General features: G+C 44.5%; 2 protein-coding genes across 11 annotated transcripts in view; both read left to right on the top strand.

Moving 5' to 3' along the window:
- LOC308365210 (muscleblind-like protein 2a) overlaps nucleotides 1-4,397 on the top strand; it is a 31,360-nt gene extending 26,963 nt beyond the window's left edge. For 8 of the 10 annotated variants that reach the window (XM_080838568.1, XM_080838569.1, XM_080838570.1 and 5 more), the window contains one exon: nucleotides 911-4,397. In XM_080838568.1, coding sequence (XP_080694694.1) covers nucleotides 911-1,038 — 128 coding nt within the window. In that variant the 3' untranslated portion in view covers nucleotides 1,039-4,397. The remainder of the gene's footprint in view (nucleotides 1-910) is intronic. The other 2 variants (XM_080838575.1, XM_080838572.1) reach the window with 1 other exon arrangement.
- Nucleotides 4,398-5,120: 723 nt separating this feature from the next.
- rap2aa (RAP2A, member of RAS oncogene family a) lies at nucleotides 5,121-19,863 on the top strand. The gene is made up of 2 exons (XM_080839536.1): nucleotides 5,121-6,054; nucleotides 18,193-19,863. Exons 1-2 carry the CDS (start codon nucleotides 5,741-5,743, stop codon nucleotides 18,428-18,430), a joined length of 552 nt encoding a protein of 183 aa, XP_080695662.1. The 5' UTR covers nucleotides 5,121-5,740; the 3' UTR covers nucleotides 18,431-19,863.
- Nucleotides 19,864-26,782: the final 6,919 nt, after the last annotated feature.

Genomic DNA, 26,782 nt, shown 5'->3' with positions numbered 1-26,782 from the left:
ATGGTATTTTTGTCTGTTTATTTTAATTTTGCTACTTTGTTTAAACCAACACATATAAAAAGCAAACTATAAAACACAAACATACATGAATAACACTTATTTGGTGAGCATTTCTAGGCAAAAAAAAATCACAGGTACCACAGGTAACGCATATCCTGATATTGGTCAAAACTTCAAATCTCCTTAAAACGAAACAAGTTTCACTTGGGCACCCCTTCTAATATCATTTGATAGGGTAAAAGCTAACTGTGTGCCAAATTTCATGTTTTTATCACCCCGGTCACGATCGTGTTGTTAAGCCACTACTATGGTTTCTCTTGGCTTTGGTCGGGAACTTGAACGCATGCGCAGTCTGTGGGATCGATGTATCCTCTGCTCAATAATAATGTCTGTGGTGACGTATGAAAGTGGTGACGTATTTTTGACAGTTTAGTCACGTTTGTGAACCGTAACTTGTGGAGTTGCATTTCGTGTTTGTAATTTGTGAAACCGTAATCGTGAAGTTGTATATCGTGTTTGTAATTCGTGAATTCGTATTCACAATGAAGAAATCGTAATCGTGCAGTTGCATTTTGTGTTTGTCAGAGTTTACAAATATGTATTTTCTGCTCAACTTCAAAAAATATGCACGTATATCTATTTTATACGCACGAACATTCTGACAGCTTCCTTACTCCATAGATAAGTCATACCCGTTTGTCAATGGCTGAACAACGTCCCTTGTCCTTTAGTGCACATTCCAAACACAAATCTACATTTATGTCACGTCTCTAGGGCAACGCATCTAGGCTGTTACTGTGCGTTATCATTCATGTTGAATAGGAAAATAACCAAATTGTCTTTTAGTGGTCGGGTCCATCCCATCTCTATAAGTAACCAACCTCTCACCCTGTTTGCTTCCTTGAAACAGATAATCTTGAAATAGCTAATCAACAAGAAACGGAGTGTCATCATCATGCTGCACTTAGAGGTCCCCCACAGCTCCTCTGTAAATATAACCTGTTCTTCAAACAAGATCTGCAGCAACATGCATGCTAAGACAAGAATTAAGAAGCAGTCACCTTTTTCCTTACAGTAATGCCGACTTCAAATGTTAACTATACCAATAAGAGTAACGTAATACTAGAATGAATACTAGTTTCGTACTAGTACATGTATTTGACACAATCAAACTATTGTATGTACATACACAAAACTTGTGAATGTGGAGACTTTATGGAAATGTGTAACCTTGAGTTTTATTTTTGTTTCATATTTGTTTTTAAAACATTATGTACCAAGGAAACTTAATTTGCACTTTCAGGAAAGACATGACTGGTGTTTTATGCAGTATCCTATGTGCTGTGTAAGAATTATATGGAGAAGAACTTTGTGTAATGACCCAGAATTAGACCTGTTATGGTCACTATGGACATGGCTTGACTCTACTCCTCTCCTTAATACCACGAATGTTACAGAGACGGTTTAATGTCTCCACTTTAGAGAATGATCAAGCACCATTGCTCCAAGACCTGATATGTTTTTTTTTTATTATTTGTTTCTCTTAGTAGTAATAATAATGATATTAACAACAACATCAATAATAATAACAATACTTATAGTAATTGTTATGTTGGAGCACAGTGCCCCCTTGTGGAGGGAAATCTGTCCTGACCTCCTGTACTTATTGAACTACCATCCAGATAAAAGTAATAGGTAATCGCCATGCCAACTCATACAAATATTAATGACATGAATACATGTAGATGGTGCGGTTTAACAGATTCTACATTTCTAATTAGTTTCAACAAATTTCCGTAGTTTGTTTAGAGTTTGAATAAGCTTATCGTGCATCATTGTCAAATCCTTTTCAGTCCCATCACAGTGGCATATACCCACATCCACATGAAGTGCCATTTGGACATAAAATAAAATAAAAAAATAGATTATGTGGTTAAATAGTATGGGTGTCTGCAGGCGGACAGAAATGGCCAGGGAGGAATAATATATCTGGCAGAGGCCAAAAGGAGGAAGTCATAGCAGAGCAGACTTACTAAGGCATCCATAAGTTTCAGGTGGGTCTGTTCTGAAGTTGTCATAGACAACCACTGTCAATGAATGATTCATCCGTTTGAGTAACTGTAGAAGTGCCTGAAGTTCTTAATCTACAGAAACACACATTTTAAGATGATTTATGTTCATAGCACATTTCACCATTTTTATTGTGTTGTGTCAATATTATTTGATATGGAAGAAGGTGGGAAACATTTTGTTTTATTGGGTTTAATTTTTGTTTTTAAGTGAGATGTTTAAACCTTTAGCTGCATTTAGAGATATAACTGTGTTGGTATAGGTCTAAAACAAGTATGACATGATGTTTGGGGTAGAAGAAATGTTGATGTAATCACTTTTTAAATTGTTCCCAGTTTTAACTGCGAAAGTAAGTGTGAATACTGCATCCACATTGTCACTGACAAGTTACTTCTCTCATCTCTATTGTCCTTGGATGTACAATTTTATTTCAGAGCTAAGAGCTTTCCAAATGCATTAAGCACTGAACACCATTCTATGTGGATTTCATCATTATATGCAGTATCTATTATAACATTAGTCCTAACTTTTCAGTATAGTACATTTCTTTCTTTCTTTCTCTCTCTCTCCCTCTTTCTTTTTTTTCGCTCTTTGTTTTTCTCTCTCTCCTTCTCGCTCTCTCTCGTGTGTGTGTGTGTGTGTGTGTGTGTGTGTGTGTGTGTGTGTGTGTGTGTGTGTTTGAGAGAAAGAAAGAAAGAGAGAGAGCATTTGCGTAGGTGCACACTTGCATGGGGATTTGACAGAGACTAAAAGAAAGTCACTAATAGACAATCTGCATCGAGTCTCCTTTAAGTCTTGGGATGAGGCACTATTACTTACTCTTCTGTTAAGATATATTTTAAAAATGTCCTTATGGGTGTATATGGAAATATATTAATTAAGTGTATTTTGTTTTCATTCTTTGTTCTTTGTTAGTCATTGACACAGTGTTGTAACCGAGTATATTTTAAACTGAATGTAATTTATTATGCCAGGCCCTGTTCTGCTGGTGTCCCTGCAAGAGCCGGTACTGGCAGTAGGGTCTCTGAAAGCCGTCTGTGATGTAGGGGGGTTTCTGATAGGTCCGCTTAGGCCTCCAGATCTCACACTCTCATCACTGCCTTGCCACCATCACAAGACAGCGCACTACAGTAGAAGCAAGGCTGCAGAACTGCTTATATTATCTACAAAGGTTTTATTGTATAGGTCATGGAAGAAAACAAAGGGGTAAAAAAAAAAAAATACAGAAGTTTCATTGTAGTATGTGACTATTTTATAAAAGTACTAATTTGTCAGTGTGGCAACCTGAAAATGACAATGACTAAAGTTCTGTATTTTTGTAAATGATGTAATTGTTAACATTTTAGAGCACTGTTTTAAATTAGGGTGTAGTCTCTGAACATTTCTTATCCTATAACAACAGACCCAGTGACACATCTTAAGTTACCTCCGTCATGATTATTCCATAGACACCAGGGAGACAGTGGGCCAGGGTTCACCCCAGTTCAAACATGAGGGCTCACGAACATCAAGGGACACATGCAATGAAATGAAAGCATCATTTAGAGACTGATAGGAATTGTAGGTCAGCGTTTTCTTCATGTGTTGTTTCACTAAGTGATCAGTGATCTTACAAAGCTGGCAGTGATGTTCACAAATGGCTCTAAGTAGTGGGCATGGGACGTTACACATTAAAATGTGTTAAACAAACTGTTTTTGAAAACGGTTGGACCTGTTGACGTTCTTTTCAGCATTCCGCAGAGTGTCTTTGTGTCAGAATAACAGTAATGTCTTCAGCTGGATTTCAGATCACATGGTGAAAAATAGAGAGGGTAAATGTCAAAATGTTAAGACTTAACATTCACACACAAACGTGCACAATATTCTTGGCAGTTTTGGACTTAAAATGGCGTAAGTGTGAACCTTGCCTTACCTTTACAAGTACTGTTCTTATATTCTATGTTATAGAGCTCTTAAAATAGGAAGTACAGTAATTGGTCTTACAAATCAAACAAAGTGTGATTTTAAATGTGTGGCCAAAATAGTAGACTGTTGTGAAGGAGGCAATCTTGTCTAGCACTTCCTGACAAAGCTTGATGGAGATACATTTTCACCTTTATGTTTTTCATTCTATCTTTGTAAATGGTTGTAATGTGACTGCATAAACCTAATCTCAGCTGTCGACAGTGCCACATAGTTCCATCAGTGAAGTAGCACTTCGCACCGCAAGATAAGAGAGGAATATTGGGCCCTCTCTAGAGTTTAATTTCAGTCTGACAATTTATTGGTGGTTTATTTGTGCATATTTTTGTGCTGTTCATGTCATATTAAGTAGTTTGTTTTGAGTTTCTCTTGAAAATATGTAAAAGTTATGATAACAAAATAAATTAAAAATAAAATAATTAGGTGTGTGTGTGTTTTTGTAAATTTTACAATTTAGGACATATCTCAGTTTAAAAAATTATTTGGTCCATATCTGATCTTGTTAATTCATGAGGGGTTTAGGACTTTTAGGTGCCCCTCCACTTACTGTGAGAAAGTTGGACCTAGATAGACCAAAGGTTTGGACTGACTGAGGGTCTCACCCCTCCCCCTCCTCTCCTCGGCCTGTAGCTTAGCCTAGTGTTATTGGTTAATACAATCAAAAGGCTTGTTTGGCACGTCCAATGAGGGATACCTGGTGAACTTTAGTACCAACTTTAAAGTTGAAATAAAACACTGTTTGATAAATACGTTGTAAAACCTCTTCAATAACAACGTTACCATAGCAACAACATCCGACGCACTAGGCTCTTCTTGGATACACATCCCCAAGCTGCTTCTGCTATTGGATAAATGCTCTAGAGATGTCACTGTGGCAACCGAATGGTGAGGGGTTTGACATCCAAACGGAAATCCAGCCCTTGAATTTGTACTGGTCGGTTTGGTGTGGAGTCCATCGGTCCGTGGGCGAGGTTTCTGGAGACTGGACGCAGCCATTGGACTATTTAGAGATCTGTTAAATGAGGAGAAAGACGTCTCTTTTTCGTCGCTACGGAAGCCGAGAGGAGAGTGGCTGGTTGCGCGGCGGCGGTGGGTCTCCACCCGAGAGTATGGCGGCCAGGAATGTATTGCTGTGCGAATAAATACCGGAGAGCGATAAGAGAAGATGAGAGGAAATCAAAGAGGCTAAACTTGTTATATCAACTTTCGAGATTCCTGACCATTTAACGGCATTTACTCGGATAACGCAAGCGTCTCTCTGAGGGAAAAACGGGGTCTTTCCAGGTTTCCTCCTTATGTCCTCGCAGGAGCAAGTTTTGTTTTTTTATGATGCTTTACAGTGGCGAGCTAAACAGATGAAAAAGCACAAGTTATTAATTGCCGAGTCGCTCTATTCCACCCTGATGTATGCGGGGAATTACAGGCGTCTGGACTCAAATCATTATCAATGTCTAGGTTGCCTCGGGGAATTTTTACAATGAAACCCATCTCTGGGCACCAAGTCTTTGTGCTCTGGCTGTTTATTTCTCATAGCTAAGCAGTGGTAAGCGAGATAGCCTTAGTCTGTACATCCCCGTAATAATGGGATGCAGTCAGTAGCCTGATTGCCAGTGTTTTTACGGCGATTTATGTTTACATTTTCCAATGCCGAATGGTAAGTAGTAGCGTCCGACAGTATTTTTGTTTTATCCGCTAAAACACGGGAGCGATGCGCGAGTACAAAGTGGTGGTCCTCGGAAGCGGTGGGGTCGGGAAATCCGCCCTAACGGTGCAGTTTGTCACCGGGACGTTCATTGAAAAGTATGACCCTACAATAGAGGATTTTTACCGTAAAGAAATCGAGGTGGATTCCTCGCCCTCGGTTCTGGAGATTCTGGACACCGCTGGTACGGAGCAGTTTGCCTCCATGCGGGATCTCTACATCAAGAACGGCCAAGGCTTCATTCTGGTGTACAGTCTCGTCAACCAACAGAGTTTCCAAGACATCAAACCGATGAGGGATCAGATCATCAGAGTTAAAAGGTGAGGGGGATTGAAAGGGGATCACTTGTTCATATATGAAACGTCTTGACATAATGGATAGCCAATGCAGTGAGCTGCTATGTTGCAGATGGTCTGCCATCTGATCGTGGTGGCCAGCGATTGCTTCATCATAATGTAGCCAAACCACTCATGCAGAAGAACAGTACTCATATATTTCATAACAGATTGATGTTTCTTTTTGGAAGTGGTTAAAGAAGACCTCTCATTGTTGCTACTCCTGCCTCTGGTCTGTAGTGGTGCACTCAAATCGACCAAGTTACGTGGCTATGTTGCATACAATTTAATGGAAAATACAGCTCAGGCCCTCTAGACATGTTGGAATAACAGAATGTTGACTGTCCTTATATTTCAATCAGCTAGTGCTGGTGTGGTGGTGATAATATAAGTATTGATTGAAACTTGTCACACAGTCCACAGAGCTACGGCCCTCACCTGTTGGAGCCCCAGTACCCTAGAAGGGGTAGGAGTTACAGGTCTGCTTAGGTGTGTGTGTGTGTGTGTGGTCCAGCATACAGTTACCTACTGTGTCATCAAGGCTTTTTGCATTCATATAGTCTGGCCACACAATCATGCCGTGGACAGTTTAATCTCGTCGCAAACCATATGTTGCCCTTTGTGTATGACCCCACCAAAATACTCCTGTCCATCAGAAAATGTTTGGCTGACTGGGCTCTTTTTCTCTTCTGCTCTTCTATTAGAGTTGTGTGTGTGTGTGTGTGTGTGTGTGTGTGTGTGTGTGTGTGTGTGTGTGTGTGTGTGTGTGTGTGTGTGTGTGTGTGTGTGTGTGTGTGTGTGTGTGTGTGTGTGTGTGTGTGTGTGTGTGTGTGTGTGTGTGTGTGTGTGTGTGTGTGGAGCTCTGGTTTGATGAGCTGTCCACCGTAGTTGTGTACTGCTGCCCCCCTGAGAGACCCAAGCACAGCACCCAGAACTCAGTGCACTCAGAGCCCTGCTGGAGGAGGGACGCTTTTGGCAACACATCCCGGAACAGGGCTAAAGCTGTACAGGGTTAGGAGTGGCTAAATTTGGAGGAGGGGTAGGGTTTAAAAAAAAAAAAACTAAAAAACAAGCCCACAAAATGGCAAGTCCCTGCAGAGAGAGAGTGATGTTTTTAATTAAAAAATGAGCACAAGCTATTCGGAAAGAACAAACAAGAATCATTGGTGGCGTGTTGCTTCATTAGTGTTGAGTGGATACTGTTTGCATGAGGTCACACTTTTGTAAGATGACAGGAAGCGTTCTACTTTGTGATGTCTGTGGCACCATTTTGGTACTCCTAGAGCAACTTGACGATGTAAAGAGATCTGTCTACTAGGCTGTGAGGGACCTGTCTGCTTGAGTCAGAAAGGAAATGCTTCTCCCCGTCGTAGTAAATAAGTATTAAAAAGAGACACACAAAATCCTGTCTGATAGCACTGAAGGCCGTTCGCTATAGATTTATTCAGTAGCACGGAGTGGGTTCATACGCCAAGGTGTCGGTGCGGTGAGCTGGACTGGCTTTAGTGGGCTCAGCCTTTGTCATTATCCCCTACACATCAGCTGGCGGTGTTACCCCTGAGTGTACATCCCCCGTATGATCCAGGCTAGACTTTAATAAATACATCTCTCATAAAATAGAATTTGGCGAGTCACCATGTAAAGCAGGATAGTCTTACTGAGGGGGCATCGTGTTATAAAAGACTTGTCTTGTGGTTGTCGCGCCCAGCCTCGTGTCACCAAACACCGGATGGACTGACGGAGGTTCTCGCTCGTCATTCTCAATTCGTCGTGTTGCTCCAGGTTACTGTGTTGTGGTTGGTTTTGTGCTCCGCTGTTGTTTTATGTGGGGGTTAGCATAGTTTACTTTGAACCGCTGTTCTCTTTTCCCCACAAAAGCGCATACCCCAACCCTCCCATTCTCACCTTGGGCTTTTGTGTACTGTAAGCAGGCTGTTGCATTGGTTTTGTTTAGCAAGCACTGGCATTCCTGCTGTGCTGTGTGCCTCCTTTATGCAGAGGCCCTCTGCAGTTTTACTGCCCGTTGTTCTGTGGGTGGCATTAATGGCGGGAAGACAAAGGAAAGAGATGGAAGTGGTTAACGCATTCAATAAATTCTGCTGAAAGACTGAGGGCCTCTTTCCCATTACTGACACTGCAGGTCTCCTGCCGTCTCCACAGGGGTGCACGTCCACGCCCGTCCGCGCCACCCCCCTCTCATCCTCAGAGCCGCATACCAGCTAGGGCCAGACAATCCAGGTTCAAGCTACCCATAAGCCTACCAACTGCACTACACAAATCTGTGTCTGCCCACTCCATATGTGCTGATTTATGAGTTTCTCCTCCTACTCGCCCCTTCAGCACTCAACAATGTTCTTGTGTTCTGGACTTCATTAACCTCCGTCACAAATGTGAGATGAGGATTTTTGTCGACTTTGTTCAAAATGTCTGTCTGTTTATACCTCAGCTCAGTTTTCCCTAGTTTTCCTTAGTTGTTATCTGCAGGTATCTACTATCTCTACACTAGTGCTGAGCCGTACGTGATGCTCAAAGCAGACCATTCAGAGATGGTAGATGCCTCCTGATACCTCTCTGGTATTCCTTCTCTCAGCTTGATCTTCATAGAAAGAGAATTGGTTTTTGGTGAGAAAAGTGTGAAGTGAGCTGGCGGGGTGGAGGGGGGGTGTTACTGCAGTATTGAGCTGAGCAGGTGAAGGAAAACCCCACTGAGGCTCATACTTCAGGGCAGTCTTCAAACGTACACCACTGACAAATAAATCATCTGGAAAAGCTCATTTAAACTGTCTTCCAGTGAAAGGCTGAAAGATTAGCCTACGGTATCTTTGGATTGGGTAATTGGCTAGGTAATTTGTGTGGCACGCGCCAGCAGGCTTAAGTCCGTCAGCTTTGCTGTGGTCTTCACAAGTTTGTGAAGGATTCGCCCCCTCTGGAGTCCATTAGCAAGGCTTGGCACAAAAGATGCTCCACATCTATATCGGGTGATTCAGACAGATTACATTCATTCGCTGTGACATGGACATCTTGCATAGTAGTTGCTCTATTGAATCACAGAGCCACTGTGTACACATCAGATGAGAGCAGTGAAAGATAATCGATCACATCGCATAGTATTGACAAGGTCCAAGGACAGGGGTCCATGCCTGCACATTTCTTGGGGTAATTATCCTTGTCTGCCATGGTATTTGCTCCACTACCTCAACAATGAATCTTCAGGATGTGGTTGTTGCAGTTCCACAAATTATCGTTTATCATCCAAGTTTAAAACTGGATATCAAACTGTATGTGTAGAAACCAGAATAGATATCGACTGCTCTAGTATTAGTCTGTTGTCATGTTGTGTGTCTGCATATCTTTACCCTAGAGTTGCATACATAAACCGTATCACGGTGCATGGCAATGGTATGCGACACAGCTCAAGTCAAAGCTGTATTCCCAATGGCATTGCCCCCTGTAGGACGGCGCAATAGGATGTCAGAAGTCAGTGTTGGGAAGGAAGAAGTCACTCCCTGGGCTTGTTTGTTTGCAGGCTGGGAACATGTAATGGGAACGGGACCCTGTGTTTACTCAGTAAACGTGAAGTTTGAGGGGGAGGTGGGGGTTCAGGCTGTTGGGTTCATACATCTGCTCACTCACCCTGGTACTCACACCATCTGTGAAGCGTTTTACAAACATGCTAAATTGGTGGTTGTTTCCAACAGTAGTGTTTAGGGCTGACATTTAGAGTTTAGCAGTGTTTGTCCCTTGGGCTGTGCTCATTAGGGCACCGCTACTTCTGTTGCCTGTCTTATAACTATAGCCTATTACTTCTGTCGACCCACGCATACAAACTCAACAAACTTCTTTACTCGAGGCATGTCTTTCTAGGATGCAGTAGCACATACTTGTGCATGATAAGCGAATTGCGTGTTTAGGGATGACCTATAATACAATAAATGCAAAACCCGCAACCTAATAAGGTCAGGCAATGTGGGTTCAGGCCCTCCTGTTGAGTCTAGGCTTTAGCCTAGAACCTTTTCAAATCTGACCCAGATTTAGGCTTGATGTTTCTGTCTCACAGGTTCTTCAGACCTCATCAGCAGTAAGACTACGTTTCATGCCAAACATCACATCTGTACACACACCGGCCTTACCGCACACACACACAGACACACACACACACACACACACACACACACACAAACACCTTATTGATGAACTTTGCCTGTGGTGACAGCCTGTGGCTTCTGCAGCTGTCGCTGCTGCTGGCTACACCACCTCTCCCTCCCAGTCCGCTGCCAGAGAGGCCATCCAACGGGTCAGAGGCACCGGCGTGTGTCATACTAGTCCCGTAGCCCCTGTCACGCAGCATCAGCGTCTGTCCGCACGGCGTCACGGCTCGTTATTAGCGGAGCTGATGGGTGGGGATGATGAACTGGCGCTGCCAGTGGGCCGCCGCGAGGCTCATCAGCCCAGAGCTCAGGCACCGTTAGCGTGCTGCAGGTGATGGCTCTCGACAGCCGGCTCTGGACGTGACGACTGCAGAGCGAGGGAACCGGAGGGAGAGCCATTACTGATGAAACACCGGAGAAAGCCGCCTTATTACTTTCTGCGTTTAATCCCATTGAGGATATTAGAGCTGCTTCCCGCGATCGTTCTTGCTGATGAAGAATGGATGTGTGATTCTCAGCTTTGCTTATTTAATCCCTCAAGTGCAGGCTCCACGTGTGTCTTTATTAGCACACTGTTCTCTCCTCAATAGACAGAATGGACTATGTCATATCAGTACCTTCGTGCAAATGAAAAATACATCAATGGTTTTAATATTGAAATAGCCATATAATGCACTAAATATTTCCTCTAAAACATCAACATTCCTCATCTAGATTTTTATATCCTTCATAAGTACACAAAACACATCAAATATTTAGTAGTCTGTAGGCCTAGTTGATGCAGCAGTTTGGACAAAACCTGCTTTGTTTTGTGCTCTGTTCTGAAGACCACACAGAGTTAGCATGTTATACACAAGGACTCCTGGAAGCAACCACTCTGGGAACTGAGAAAGGCGTCTGTCTTTCCCAACTTAACATCAGCATGACCGTTCAAAGGCGTAAAGCAGTTATTGTGCCGTTGGTGAACAGATCCGAGGAAAGCAATGACAAATAATTACAGTGGCAGAACTAGGATGTCTGAGCACAGTGGTACTGCTCAAAGGGCGATAATTGAAATGATTGCACTGAACGTGTGACAAAACTATTTTATATCTGAACAGAATTCATAAAAACTCTCAAATTTTCTCTTTGTTAGAAATGGCAGTTCTACAGAGGCACATAATTGTAAGAAAAGCAAAGGGCACGCTCCAACTTAGTCTTGCAAATTGTCACGATTCGAATAGCCTACGAAATAAACCACAAGATGACATTTACCTTCTTGTTTTTCTGTCTCTTTTTTAAATGACCATTTTCATACCTGAAGCATTATTGCTTTGCAAAGGCTACACTAATTTAATAGCAAATGTGTGTGTGATCTTTGACCCAAACAGACTCAGCCAGCTTCTCAACTCTCTGTCCAGTCTGAGAATAGTATCTGAGGGTTCACAGGAAACACCATGAAGGAAGTGGTTTCCTCCAGCAGCCCTGACCCTTCGGATAAAGAATATAGGGACATTGTTGAGATACAGAGGCGGAAGAATGAGGTTATGTGTCAGCTGTTGTCTGCTTTTATCATTCGGCCAGCCCGGCATCACCCAGTAGGCTCCTGTTGGCGTGCTTCATCATGCGATGACGCAGCAGCCCTCGTACAGTAAGCCTCTTTGCTCAGCTAGTTAGGGGCCAGACTCAAGCAACCGGCTAAAGCTCTTGCCGTGCAGCTCCAAAGCAGATGGCCAGATCTCCCACCCCAGCAAAAATGCAGTGATTACTGGCGCAGATAAAGCTATTCAGTACTTGATTTTTGTGGAGGTTTGGGCAGATTTATGCGGTCTGACATAGCCGTGTCCTCAGACCACTACCAAAGTGCTGTAGAGGCATCCTGGCTCTAGCCAAGCGGAGAGGGGATTTGACATACCTCCAAGAGTCGATTCTTAATCACCTGAAAAGCTATAGCATATATCACATCGGTGTACTGTAGAAGGCTAGTGTGAAGCATTACACTTAAAGCTACACGATGCAAGGGGGGGCACTGTGGCTCCCATGGAGGACACGGGTTCGAATCCGGCCCGATGTCATTTCTCCAGTCCACTCCCCACCTCTTCTCCCTCTCATGTCCTGTCCGACTCTTCACTAATCTATCAATCAAAGGCATAAAAGCCCAAAAACAAATATTAAAAAAAAAAAAAAAGCTACACGATGCAAGGCCTGGTAATTATGCGTTTTGCTAACCAGATGTTTGGGAAAGAATCTCTCAGCTCCCTCCACTTCCTTTCCTTTCAAGGCCAAGGCTCACTGTGCCACATAAGAGAATATCTCCATCACGCTATCGTCAGTGGCGTTCATTAAAATGGCCATTGGGCGCATGTATCCGCAATAATGTTCTTATACGGATCCAGATGAGTTTACAAAACATGCCTTCAGCGGCGCGAGACCCAATGTATTCTAGCTGTCCGCACAGCCTTGGCTGCAGTGCTCTAAATCCTGCTGTCTGGCCATGCAGGTGTGTGTGTGTGTGTGTGTGTGTGTGTGTGTGTGTGTGTGTGTGTGTGTGTGTGTGTGTGTGTGTGTGTGTGTGTGTGTGTGTGTGTGTGTGTGTGTGTGTGTGTGTGTGTGTGTGTGTGTGTGTGTGTGTGTGTGTGTGTGTGTGTGTGTGTGTGTGTGGCTCCCTCCCACAGTCTGGAGCTGCTGCTAGCATCAGGGGCCAACAGCTCCCACCTCCCCTCAGCTATATCAGTTAATGCGTCATACATTATATATAAGGTGTGTCTGGGAGAGGTGCTGTGGGTATTTGCAGGGAGAGTGCTTCAATGTAGGCGGCCTGTCTTGGTGCAGTGAGCTGTGTGTGTGTGTGTGTGTGTGTGTGTGTGTGAGAGAGTATTTGTGTGAGTGTGTTTTTCTTCCAATTTATGTGTGGGTGAATAGTTAGAGGCGGGGTGTCAGTGGCAGTGTCTGCAGAGTGAGTGGATTGGGTAGGTGAGGAGGAGGGGGGGGAGAGGAGAGGAGAGAGGGAGGGAGGGAGGTAGGGAGGGTGTCAAGTGTAAAACTGTGGATTTGAAAGCTCTTCAGTGGGCACTGGGGCTTTGTGAAGGGCGGGGGGAGGGAGGGGGTGCAGGGGTCTGTTGTGAAACTGGCCTCAAAACCTGCCTACTCCCGTCGAGCCCAACACTTTCCGTGCGAAAACCTCCCAGCGCGGACTGCTGTCTGTGGCAGCCGTCCTCACACACCTCCTTGAGATTGCAGGTTTCCCTCCTCTGTTATTACGGCTATTTTTAGAGCCTCTCCTCCAATGGCGCCAGATTGCAGTGCTCTGCGTTTCAGGCGGCGCACGCTCCCATGTTCCAGGGCCCCACAGCGCCCCGCTCCACTCCGTTCCAGAGGGAGAAGCTAGCTCCAGCCACCTGGCATCTCCCACCACTCAGCTATTATTGTCTGCGCGTGTGGTGGAGACCGCTGGGCGGGAGGGGATAAGACCCAGGTCCCAGGTCCTCGGGGCAAAGCAATGTTAGCCGTCCTTCAGCAAATCCACAATTCAGATCTCCATCCATCTCTGACAGTGAGAGCAAGTGCTTTCCATTTTGTCTTTACAGTAGAAAAAAAAAAAAGAAAGTTATTTCTTTCTCGGGAACAGAGAGTCAGACAGCCGTGACGGTGGCACCAGGGAGAGGAGCAGAGTTACAATCTCATCAGCGCTCCTGAAATCCTTTCCTTATATCGGAGCTCAGGCGCTAAAGACCCGGCTCCAGAGCCTGACGGGGGGCACAGCCCTGCCATTAGATGCTCTACACTCTGCACACTCACACTCCCTCGCAGACACACACACATATACACACACACACACACTCTCTCGCAGACACACACACACACACACACACGTACACACACACACACACACACACACACACACACGTACACACACACACACACACACACACACACACACTCTCTCGCAGACACACACACATATACATACACTCACACTCTCGCAGACACACAAACATATACACTCACACTCTCTCGCAGACACACACACACACACACACACATATACATACACTCACACTCATGCAACCACAGATACTCATAAGGTGCTTTTCCACTACAGGAACTCAATGGGCTGTTTTAGGGGGGCTGGCACCTTTTAGGTGGTTTTCCACTTCAGGAACCGCCCATAAAGGACCACTTTCAGGGCTGTTTTCGTGGGTGAAATAAGTTGTTACTCTGGAGGAAGGTCCTTCTGTGCGGCCCTGAAACTGCCTGGTGGCGCTTATTGCTTAAACATGACGAGGGAAACCTATAATCTGCAGTCATGTGATGGTATTAATCCACTCAGAGACGGGCGTGTGTATTGGGGAGTCACTCACAGAGGTGTCCCATCACATCACTATTCCGCCATTCTGTTCAGAATAGACCACCACAGCCTGCGGTGGGGGGGGAGCGTGTCGGTCTCATTACCCAAAATGCAAGGCGTTTCCCAGCGTGCGTCTGAACGGGCTGTCGCCACAGAGTATGGGCTGAACCCCCCTCCTGTCTTCATCGCACCACTGTGTAATTAGGGTTTCCTTAAAAACAGAAAAAGACAGCAGATGACTGTGGTGCTGCACACTGTTACTGCACCCTGCAGTGAGATAGCACTGTGTACAGCAAGGGCCTGATGAACCCACAGTGCTGCTTAGTTTGGTATTCTTTTTCTGTCTCGTGTAAGCACGACATGCTTGATCAGTGCCGACGTTACCATGGCGGTTTTAATATGCTGTGGGGTTATGCTTGCCTTTTATGACTGGAGGATCGGTATCACAAAGCACATGGATTAAAGTTTTCCGTCGCTATGACGGATTTCCGTCAACTCGGCTCGCATAAGGCCAAAAATGAGATTGATGCAGATCCGAAGAGAAACAAAATAGGGAGGGGGGGGCACTGATATGATTTGCAGAGTCGGAAATACACGAGGGCAAAGGGCAAAACTGCCCCTAAGAAATGTAATTTTGCCCCTAAAATTTATAAGAGTAAATTATAATTTTCTGTAATAATAATTTAATGAACTTGCCAAAAACATCGTAGCCTATGACCCGGTCAGTTGCCATTTAATGTTTTGATTTTCGCATTGACTGATTGTTGCGTGAAGAAATGAACGTTCTAACAAAAAATATTTGGAGCGCTTCCTAATCAGACCTGGCTGTGAGTGCGAGAGTGAGGAGAAATGAGGATCAGCGCAGTCTCTGTCACCAGCTCAGGTTCTAAAATATAAAATTCATACACCCAGCGACTGTCAAAAATGAAAGCTAGATTGACTGGGTGGAGGAAGACGATGACGAAGAGAAAAAGACCCGGTTTTGTTTTCAAGGCATGTCGGAATTGTGGACAACGAGTTGCCCAAATCCTTGTCAATCCAGCACAGGTACATTCTTCTGCTGACTCCATCAAGGGGAGCAACAACATTCAGAAATACATGGCATTTCGTCACCAAGCACCAAGCGACACACATCGCCTACGTTGAATGATAACTAGTAATAATACTTTTAGAAATTATTTAGTTCGGTTAAGCTAGTTTAATGTTAGTTAGCAAACGTTGGCTACAAAGGCTGGCTTGCATGCTAGCTAACTAGTCTAATCTGTATATCCTGTAGGCCTACTATGGTAGGTACATGATTAAAGGTAACACAAAAATCCATAAATATAATGTGTTAATATAAAAAAAAGAAAGAAAAAAAACGATTGTTAATAGTTTTTTTTTTTTTTTTTTTTACCTCTAATAAGATTGTATTAGTTGTTATTACTATAATAGAATACTTTTGAATATGATTGTCCAATTTACGTTGTCTGTTTGGTTTTTGTTCAAAAAAATCTAAGAAAACATTTTGTATCTGTAGACTAATGCTAATAGTCTTATTATTGCCATTTGATGACAATTGTTCATATACTGTAAGCCTACATAAGTGTGTTTATTATTTTGAACAAAGGTTAGGCCTAAATGTTATTTCATAAGTTTCTAAAAGTGCCCCCATTTTTTTTTAAATGCCCCTGGATTTCAGTAAATCGTTTTGTCATGTATAGCCCATTAACAAGAATGGTGAAGTCTTGCAAAAAATATTGGTTTTATGCCCTAGCTTTGAACTAGTAAGTGATAATATGAAGATCAAATATCAAGGCGGTATGCAGCCACGACCCAAAGTGAGTGCCGATTTTTTTTTCAGTCAGATGATTTTTTTTTGCTTTAATCCCTGAAAGCAGCAAATCATTTCAGAATTATAAACTGAATTCAGTGTACTATTAGGCACTTTAGACATTAGAATGTATTGATTCTCTTGTGTTAGGGGATTGATTTGCCAGTTGTAGGTTATGTTCATAGAACACCAGAGCCATTTTCATACTGTCAGCGCACCTGTCAAGACCCCTCTGGTGCGGTTGTCAGTCAGTGTTACCAAGCGGTTATTCTTAGCCAAGGAAAGGCCTATTGCAGCAAGGCAGTGCTTTACAATCCTTGGTGGAAATTGAAAAGCCAGTGAGAAGTGACGGGTGCAAACCCTTACTCATAGACGATTTCTAGTTTCTCTTTTCCATCTACAGTTACTGATGGCCGTCAGGTGCCAGGTGCCAGCAGTGGTCATTGACTCCCCACACAAGTTACTCTGCGGTTTTTCTCTCTCTCTCTCTCTCTCTCTCTCTCTCTCTCTCTGTCCCTCCCCGCCTCTCTTCATTCGCATCTCATCCTCTCTCTTTGTTAGGGCCATCAGTTCGCTGTATCTGTTTTTCTCTTTTCTAACGGTTAATAATTTAATGGCATGAATATTTCATGCTTGAAAAGGCTAACCTCGTGAAAGTGGTAATGGTTGGTGCCCAGAGGTGGTTGGGTGGATAATTCTCTCGTGATGCTGTCAATAACATCACAACATAACACAAAGCAGAACTCCCCTCCATCTCGTGCTGTGGCCCAGACATTGTTTCGCCCTGTATGAGAGATGGTCAGTCACTGTTTTAGTGCACTAGTATTGACCTTATGCAGTCATTAAAGTGTCCTATATCCAGAAAATACTGTATTGGCACATGAAAGCTATCACAAAAGGGGAATACAAGTAATCTGTTTTACCCAACGCTGTTCATGGATTTGTTAGTGTGGCGTTACTAATCTGACAAGTGAGAAAGCCAGGCAGAGACAGTCATGTGTCCTTTAATGATACACTGTTTGGGAGGCGGTTCAGAAACAACTGGTATCGATATATTTGACAGCAGTGTGTTCCTCTGTGTTGTGCTGAGTATCGAATACAGAAATGGTAGGTGTTCACAAAATCCTACTAGTGCAACAACCAAGTCATCTTCAGAGTGTACAGGAATAGTTCCCCTATAACCTGAAGGAGGTGTGGGCTCATATGTAATATGCTCTGTTTTAGACTGGTGCTGCTCGCACATCCTACACATTGCTCCCACAGTTCGCACGTCCTACACAGTCTTCTGAGGTTATAGACAGTTTCCACGTTACATAACATGATTCGGAGATGAAGGACAACTGATGTAACACACCGTTTTGGGGCATTCTCACAAGGGATGCTATCCTCCTCACCATGCCTCGGTGTTCAAAGCGCACTGGATGAAGGCTTTCTCCTCTCCCTAGGGACTGTTGCACCCTAACGCCCACTTCCTGCTCAAGAGGAAACTATAGACTGCAGACTCTGTTATGTCCTTATCATCAAGGCAGAGTTCTAAGAGCTCCTATAACTTCATTGTATTCAGTTTAGATTCTGTATTTGAATATTGTCAATGTCTGTTAATGTTACAGCTCCTGGTTAGTGCTATTAAGGGAGGTGCGCTAACAAGATGGTAACAAACTATACAATAATTAGCTGAATCTTGGAGAAGGTTTTTGAACAAAATTAAATGATGAAATGATGAAATAACACTCTGAGATTCTTTTGAATGAAAAGTGCGTTAAAAATAAAATGAATTATTATTATTATTATTATTATTATTATCTAAGGCTCAAGGTTTGTTTTCTTCTTGGCAGGTATGAGAAGGTTCCGGTGATCCTGGTGGGGAATAAGGTGGACCTGGAGAGCGAGCGGGAGGTGTCGGCGGGCGAGGGGCAGGCCCTGGCGGAGGAGTGGGGGTGCCCCTTCATGGAGACCTCAGCCAAAAGCAAAACCATGGTAGATGAACTGTTCGCCGAGATTGTGCGACAGATGGACTACGCAGCCCAGCCGGATAAGGACGACCCTTGCTGCTCCTCTTGCAATATACAATAGCCCCAGAGCCCAGCGAGGACATTGTAGGAATCTCCGGACAGGATGAAGAAGGAAAATGAACACTCACATGAGTGGTGAACTGCAAAGGATGTTCTCTTTTTTTTTGGTGCATAAAAATCCCTTCATAAAGTAATTCAAATGAAAATGGTTATGTTTATAGAAAAAAAAGAGACATCTTTGTTAGCCATAAGACCTGAGGAACTGGACAAAAAAAAAAGCACTCGCCTTATGTCATCCTGTTTTCTATGGTCGAGGAAATTGAGATTTCAGTGCAGGATTTTCAAACTGGTTTTTAAGAAGCTTTTTTATTTTCCGCTGTGGTATGATTTGGCAATATTTCATTGAAACGGGATTCATTTCTCGTATGGATGGTGTGTGAGAGCGTGTGTGTGCATTTTGTTGACATGACCCAGTTTTTCTGTGCACATTTTAGTTTTTTTTTGCTTGAGAAAAAACCTTAAGTCACCAAGGCACCGCAGCCGCTATCTACTGCACAGCCCCCAAGAGAAGAGATTATCCCCCTTGATCATCTTGTTTGAAACATTGATGGGTAATTGATTTATGTACCCCGGTTTGTCTCCGCAGAGCTAAAGAAACCGTACCTCCAGTTGAGAGGATGTTTTGTACTCATCACTGTCACGACCAAAGAGGTCGACTTGAAAGCGCCTCAGTTCTTTCCTGTCGTTTTATTTCTTCCTCTTTTTTTTTTCTTTCATTTATTTGTTCTGAGAAAAAGGATGGTGGAAGCCCATCTCTGTCCTTGAACATCAGTACAATGACGTCTTTACCATCAGTGTTCTCTTTTTTTGAGAGAGAGAGCTCTTTAAAGAAAGTGCACAGGTTTAGCTCTGCTTCCACTGAGGGTGACTCCACACAGTGGAATAAGGACTTCATTTCCCAGTGACTCATTGGAACTGGACTCCGTCTGGAGTGAGGAAACTGAGTGTTCAGGAATGGAGGACATTTTCTCATAAGGTGCCATCAATCGTTCTACTAGCCACTACTGTCATGTTCTCTGATTGGGTAACAAGATACTTTGAGGTGCTGAGAGCTTGTGAGCTTCTCACTCATCTTCGTGTATTCTGAGTACTCATTAAAAAAAATAGTAATAATAGTGTTATAATAATGACAATGCTAATAACAACGGTAATTAACTGTAGTGTAAATAATTTTGTATGGACGGTGCCAGCTCCTCTTGAGACACAGACGTTTAACACTCATGTATGCATGGCTAGTAAAACAAACAAAAAAGAACTTGATCATTTTGAGATTTATTTTTTCAGGAGGTCGAAATGTGCCAGCCAAACACTCACACGTCTGGACCCGGGACACTGGTTAGCTCCATACGTCTGTGATAACCAGAGGGAGGGCAGTGTTCCCTCTGTTCATTCTCATTGTTGATTTTCTTTTCTATTTTTTTTTATGTATCTACTTTCTCCCCCTCCCTTTATGAATGGTGACACAGTTTCATTTTGGCATCGGAACAATAAAGTGTGTTCGACACGACTCTGCAGGTCTCCCTTGCATTTTCTCTGGTGATGTTGCTCGAAAGAGGACAGACTTGACCTATTTTAGTGCAGGCAGGACAGTTTTGCTTTTCTCAGGACGATTCACTGCCCCCGTGAATTTCTGAGCAGCGTGTTTAATTTTGCATCAGAAACCCAAAGTGGATGATTAGCTGCTCCCTGCTCATATGATCAAAAGTGCCGGATCTCTCTCTCTCCTGTTTACTGGAAGGGGCGGGTAGCTACATATAGGGCAGGATGTAAGTGTGGGTGAGATGCCTGTGCTGCTCAAGTAATGGCACCAGTGGAGCTTTAGTTGACTGCAGCCATGGATACTGATATTGCCAATTAGTATCCCAGCCCCTAACTGCCTGGGGGAAGGTGCTGGGAGAGCCTCATAACGCTGTCAGAGGCAGACAGCTGGGCAAACAGAAAACACTAACCTCACGCTGGGGTTCTGTTAATAACCATTTGTGCAATGTGGAGCAAACATCTGCGTGTGTGCGCATGTGTGTGTGCGTTACCAGTCCTGCAATTTGAGCCATACACTTCTTTTTTAATAACCCTGTCCTCTTTTGTATAAGGTTGTGTGCACTCCTGTTGCAGTTCATATCAGTTCATGGCCATGTAGCATTATGTATCCCCACCCATCATCCATATAGGGTATGGCTGATGTCCCAGTTTTACTCCCCCCCCCCCCCCCTGCCTGATCCTAGCCGACAGTGATGGGCTCGGCTCATCCTCTGCCACCAGGCCCTCCCCCCTCCTCCCTCCTCCACTCGCAGCCCCAGCTCAGAGCCTTTGGTCGGGTTCCATCTCAGCCGCAGGGGGCCTGCTGGAGGGGCTCCAGAGCCGTATGCCCACACAGGGCCAGCAGCCAGCAGGCCAGGAGGATTAGGGCCTGCTCAGCACCCAACAATCCAGTGGGACAGCCTCTGAAGATAATGGAATTAGACAATTAGCTAAATACTATTGAGATTGCTAGCACTTTCACAGATAAAGTGTCTCTGCTTTTCATCGGTACTTACAGAGGACACTGCCGCATTGTTGGTCTGATTAGCAACTCCAGTGGGTTGGGGCGTCACTGGAGATGAGACAGTCCTCTCGGAGAGAATGTAATGGAAGGGCAGGGGGATGAGGTCTATTCGCTGATCTGAATCAAAGCTGAAAATGACTCACGTTTTTATAGTTCGTCTATTTCTGGGCCACACTAATTTAAAACGAATCCTCCATCCCGGGGAGAGTTGGGAGGCGAGTGTTGGATGTAACAATGAGACACTTGAAAGGAATGATGAAAGTTTTGATCCCCGGCGGATCAGCTTTCCCGACATGCCTTGCTCGTGCCTCACCGTTTAATTCACAGATTGTCCCCCATTCACACAAGGAAACAAGAGCTCACAGGAACCACCAACCACCCTCAGGAGGGAAAGTTGTTAATAGACCCAAAGATGTCACCCGTGAAGAGTCCCAGCATCTCTCCAGAGAGACAGCTGTCACCAGTCACCGCCCACCCTGTGAGACATCCGTCCTCCATGCAGAGAAGAGGCCTGCCGCCCTCCCCTCCCCTCCCCGCTCTGGCTGTGCCTGCCGCAGTCATGGCTGGGTGTGTGGCTCCCTCTCTGCACAGCTCAAGCAGAGGAGCGGTGAAGGGTGGACTCTCAAAGAATGCATTGCATAACCAGGAGGTTTTTCAAAGCTCCGGGACACTGGAGCTTCTTCAAAGTGCTCCAGAAAAGCCCCCCCCCCCCCACCCATATCCACCCACACACCCACCCACTCGCCCACCCTACCCGCTGGAGCTCTGAAGCCTGGCCTCATGTATTAGTGATGAGCTGACTCACCGTGTACCTGTGCACCCCAGAACAAGGATACGGGTTGTGACACACAGTGGCTTGTGTTTGTTCCACCTGAGAAACTCATCACAGGCCGCTAAATGCTGAGCCAGGGAGGAGCAGAGAGGGAAGAGACAGTCACGCCACCTACCCCCCCCCCCCCCCCCCCCCCCCCTTCCTCTTCCCCTCCCCTGTCACTAAGGGAACAGTGGTCCGTGACTGCTCCACTCAGCCTGTGAGAGAGTCCGCTCTGCTCCTCTCCTCTAAAAATATTTTCACAATGCAAGGAAGGAATGTGGTTGCTTTGGACCGCCACAGAGCGTGAGTGTGTGTGTGTGTTAGTGTCTGTGTGTGTGTGTGTCTGTGTCTGTGTGTGTGTATGGTGGTGGTTTTGAAGAGGTGAGGGAGTTCACAGAGGATGGTCTGGATTAGCTCTCTATGATCCCAGAGTTTATTTGTCTCTCCAGATGTGATGTGGGACACCTCCCTCCTCCCCAAGCCTTCCGAGAGGAGAGGAGCCCCCCACTCCCCGCGCTGGAATGAGGCAGCTGCTCTGGAGGAATGACTCACAGATCAACTCTAACAGTCGTCTGTTAAGGTTTCATTAATTGGGTAATGAGAGCCCATAAAAACAGCAGCTGTGATTCCGCCTATATGCCCACATTCAGAGGTGCTACGGCTGTCCGTTCCCTGGACGAAATATCGTTAAGTGGCAACTCTTCCTCACACACACACACACACACACACACACACACTTCCACACAGAGTGTTTGCTGGCTGCCTGTATTCATGGCCTGGAGGTGTTTTTCTTTCTTTATCTCCAGGTAGAGCTCGACTTGAGTCACACTCATCGTGGATGAGGCACAAGCAGCACGAAGTACATGCCCGTGTAGGACTGTCATGAAGCCCTAATGACTAGGTGTCATGGCAACCAGATGGCTATACATGAGTTGTCAATTTCACAGTCTAATTTGCAGCTGTAGGAATTAACAGAGCCAGTCTATGCTGTGCTGTACTGTGTGTGTGTGTTTGTGTGTCTGTGTGTCTGTGTGTCTGTGTGACTGTGTGTGTGTGGGTGTGTGTGTGCGTGTGTGTGTGTGTATATCATGTGTGGTTAGTGTTGGGGGAAGAACATCGTGGATGGTTTCCATCTTGTGCTTATGCATTTTTCATCTGTGGATTAAAAGCTCCATGGCCACCATGGAACAGGAGCACAACTAGGTAGAGGATACAAACTGTGTGTATGTATGTACACACACACACTCATTTCAAGCTTTCAGTGCTGACTTGCCATCTCCTCATCAGTGGTGTTCTCTTTAGACCTCCTGCTTTAGTGAGGCATGACAGTACACCCCGCCGAGCACAATGCTCCCTTTGTCCTTAGCACACTCCTTGACGCCTTTCCAAGAGAAGTGTCCTTCACTAGGGGACCATGTCCTAAACCTCTCCACAAAGTCCCAAAAGGGTAGGAGTAAGATTGCCCGCAGCTGTGCAGATGCAAAGGCCTCTTAATGATGAGATGCCCAAGAGTGTGTGTGTGTGGACTGTGACGGGGCCCTCTGCTGGTGCAAAATAGAACTCTTCCTTTGAGCTTTTTGTACTTAAACAAACAGACCAACATTAGCGGGTTTGCTGGTACATGCAATGTATATTGACCATACTTGGAGACTAGTCATGTTGGCGCAAAGAATAGAACACAAAAATAGAACACAAAAGAATAGTTTGATGTTGAGGTGGTGCTTGCCCAAGGCTCGAAGGGGAACCTAGATGGTGACTGGCATAGCATGATTCAGCAGCGGCCCAACTCCACAGGATAGTGAAATCTCATTGTCTTTCAATATTGTAACATATATAATAGTTCATATTCCAATATTTCTCTTAATATATTAAGAGGTAGATCATTTACAACCTTAACCATGCTGTGTATACCACTGAGCTGAGACTCAGACTGAGATGTGATGTCTGTTCTGTCTCTTATTTGACGTGTTGCCAGATAGAGCTCTATAAGTACGCATATATGTGCCGTGTCTGATAGAGCTCTATAAGTACGCATATATGTGCCGTGTCTGATAGAGCTCTATAAGTACGCATATATGTGCCGTGTCTGATAGAGCTCTATAAGTACGCATATATGTGCCGTGTCAGAAATAGCTCTATAAGTATGCATATGTGCCGTGTCTGATAGAGCTCTATAAGTATGCATATGTGCAGTGTCAGATAGAGCTCTATAAGTACGCATATGTGCTGTGTCAGAAAGAGCTTTATAAGTATGCATATGTGCCGTGTCAGAAATAGCTCTATAAGTATGCATATGTGCAGTGTCAGATAGAGCTCTATAAGTACGCATGTGCTGTGTCAGAAAGAGCTCTATAAGTATGCATATGTGCCGTGTCAGAAATAGCTCTATAAGTATGCATATGTGCCGTGTCAGAAATAGCTCTATAAGTATGCATATGTGCCGTGTCAGGGTTTCCGTAATGGGGCATAGCAGGCAGCACCCCGCTGCTCCCCTCAGACTTTCAGGATCTGGGGCCTCAGCAGGGGCCGCACTGAGTGGGAGGCAAACACACCTAGTCAGTCCCCATCCCCACTGCGTGTGTGTGTGTGTGTGTGTGTGTGTGTGTGTGTGTGTGTGTGTGTGTGTGTGTGTGTGTGTGTGTGTGTACCCTCTTACTCCTACATTCCAGGAATTTCTGAATTAGGAAAGCTCCCTGGATGTTGCCAGATACTGAAAAATGTATCAGCATAGAAACTAAACTCTGTTCAACTCTGATCTTAGTAACAGCTATGGAAATCACATTTGTAAGTAATAGGTTTATAGATAATTCATGTATTTTCTAAATTATTGTTTGCTCATTCCTTCCAGTCAGAAATTGGGCCATTATTTAGCAGGCGTTCAATGTGTTTTTGGTTGCATAATTACTGCATTCATCTTTTCCAGGACTGCAGGAGTTTTTCTACCATAGCTCCATTTCTCCCCCGATGCCCACTAGAAAAGCATCTCTACGTGAAATGGGATCTCCGTTCATGTCACAGCAGTTTGCCACACCAGACATGATCCAGCATGAAGCTTGTTTACCACTGTCAGAAAGCATAGGTAACATAAAAATCAGGCTGTTTTTACCACGGATCCCCCGCAGTGTTTGACATCCTGTTTGTCATGCAGCGTTCCCTCTCAGACACCTGAACAAACAATGCAGCATCCTGTAAGGTCTGCAGTGACACGAGGCAACAGACGCCTCCCCCGCACCGCGCCGCTCCGCGCTCACTCCGCTCCATTCCACTCCATTCCGCTCCGTCTGCCTCTGTCATTATGGCCATGAGCCGCACTGGCAAGAGGCATTTTTCAGACTGAGGAATGAAGGGCTCCCTGAGAAGGAAAGGACAAATGGCAGGGAGTCGACAGAAAGGCAGCGTGTCCTTGCATCGAGTTGTTTACTGTTTTGGAAAAGTGGCAGAACAATTATATCCTAATATTTACACTGGAGTGTCTACATCAATAAGGATTTGACTGTGTCTCTTGGAACTGTTTGGATAAAGAAGTTTGTGCACCACCCACTTATTCCTCTATTTTCATGATGCCATTTCTGTTGACTTTCTTTCATACTCTACATATCCTTACATGAGAAAGGGTACACTATAAGTGCTTTTTCACTGCAGGAACTCACAGGCTGTTTTAGGGGGGCTGGCACCTTTATTCAACTGCAGGAACTGCCCCCTGTAGGACCTCTTCCAGGGGACATTTTTTAGGGATGAAATAAGTTGTCACTCTTCGAGCAAAATTCAACTTGACCTTGGGGTTCTCCTAATGCTATCTATAAAATATCTGGTTTAACGTCTAAAGTTGGTGCCGCTGCTGGAGAAATATATAATTATTGTGTTGTGCTTGGAATTGAGGTAGCAATCAAACAACTAAAGATTAGGCTATGTCAATTGTAGGTCCATACCTCCTGCACCACAGTGGAAACACAGAGAAGAAAAAGGCTGAGAGGGCCGAGTAGGGGGCCGCTTCTGTAAACGTTCGCGCAACCTGGGAAGTGCCCCGAGTTCCTGCAGTGGAAAAGCACCTTATAAGTATCATATACACATATAGTAACACAGAAACAAAACAGATCCAGCCAGGGCCTCCATGTTTTGAGAACTGCCAGTGGTAAAGAAATATATGGTTAATACCACAGGCTTTAAAAACATCACCACCTTATGCCATCTACTTCTATTTGGGCACTGAATCAAACAGTTCTCTGGCCTCAGGGCTACTCACAGTCATACTATTCAGGTTCAACAGATCAGAAGCTGCTTCTCCCACATCCATCCTGGAGTCTCACTGGGATCTTCAAAGAAACCAGCCACTCTATCTCTTCCCATCAGCATACGAACACTGCAAGTAGAAGTATCACAGCTGGCATGTTGCTTAATGTTCTCAGAGATATGTCTGAGTTTACAACACATTCACTTGTCTGTATAAGTGAAAAATCATCTTTGTTCATACACAGAAAAGCACATTGGTATTAAAGGAACACCTATAGTATGTTTATGTTTCATATACTGTATATTCCCCTTTGTTCAGACTTAACTCTGTCTCTCATTCTAAATTTCAGATAGCGGGGACAATATTGCGTCACCATATAATTCACCTTCCTGTCACATTCCCATTCCCAGGTTATAACTGTTTTTGTCCCTTTCACTCACAATAGCGCCCTCCCTGGACAAGACTGAGCATTGTCCTTAGAGTCCTCTTGCCTTAATGAGGTGAGGTGTTTCCTGTATCTGAGACAGCTTTAAGGAATTCAGCCCTCCCCTGTTATTCACAGCACCTATTCAATTATGTCTTATTTCAAAGCCCTCACAGGCTGGTTCTCCCTTTCATGTTCTGGATCATTGAGTCCCCCCCCCCTTTTTTTTTTTTTTACACTTTTCTGATGTCTGACTGGGCTTTGGCATTACACATTTTACAAACGCGGGACGTGTCCTTAAAAACCCAGAGTTATGCTTTGAGTTCCACTTTGATCCAGGTT

The sequence above is a fragment of the Sprattus sprattus genome (genome assembly GCF_963457725.1).
Source record: "Sprattus sprattus genome assembly, chromosome: 5".
NCBI classification, from domain to species: Eukaryota; Metazoa; Chordata; class Actinopteri; order Clupeiformes; family Clupeidae; genus Sprattus; species Sprattus sprattus.
Note: the sequence above shows the minus strand (reverse complement) of the source record. Positions and strands in the feature narration are given on the sequence as shown.

Excerpts from the sequence above, each read along its gene's own strand:
- rap2aa (XM_080839536.1), top strand. The coding sequence starts at position 5,741 with ATGCGCGAGTACAAAGTGGTGGTCCTCGGAAGCGGTGGGGTCGGGAAA. Across the intron at positions 6,055-18,192 it reads CAGATCATCAGAGTTAAAAG|GTATGAGAAGGTTCCGGTGA; the intron begins GTGAGGGGGATT and ends TCTTCTTGGCAG.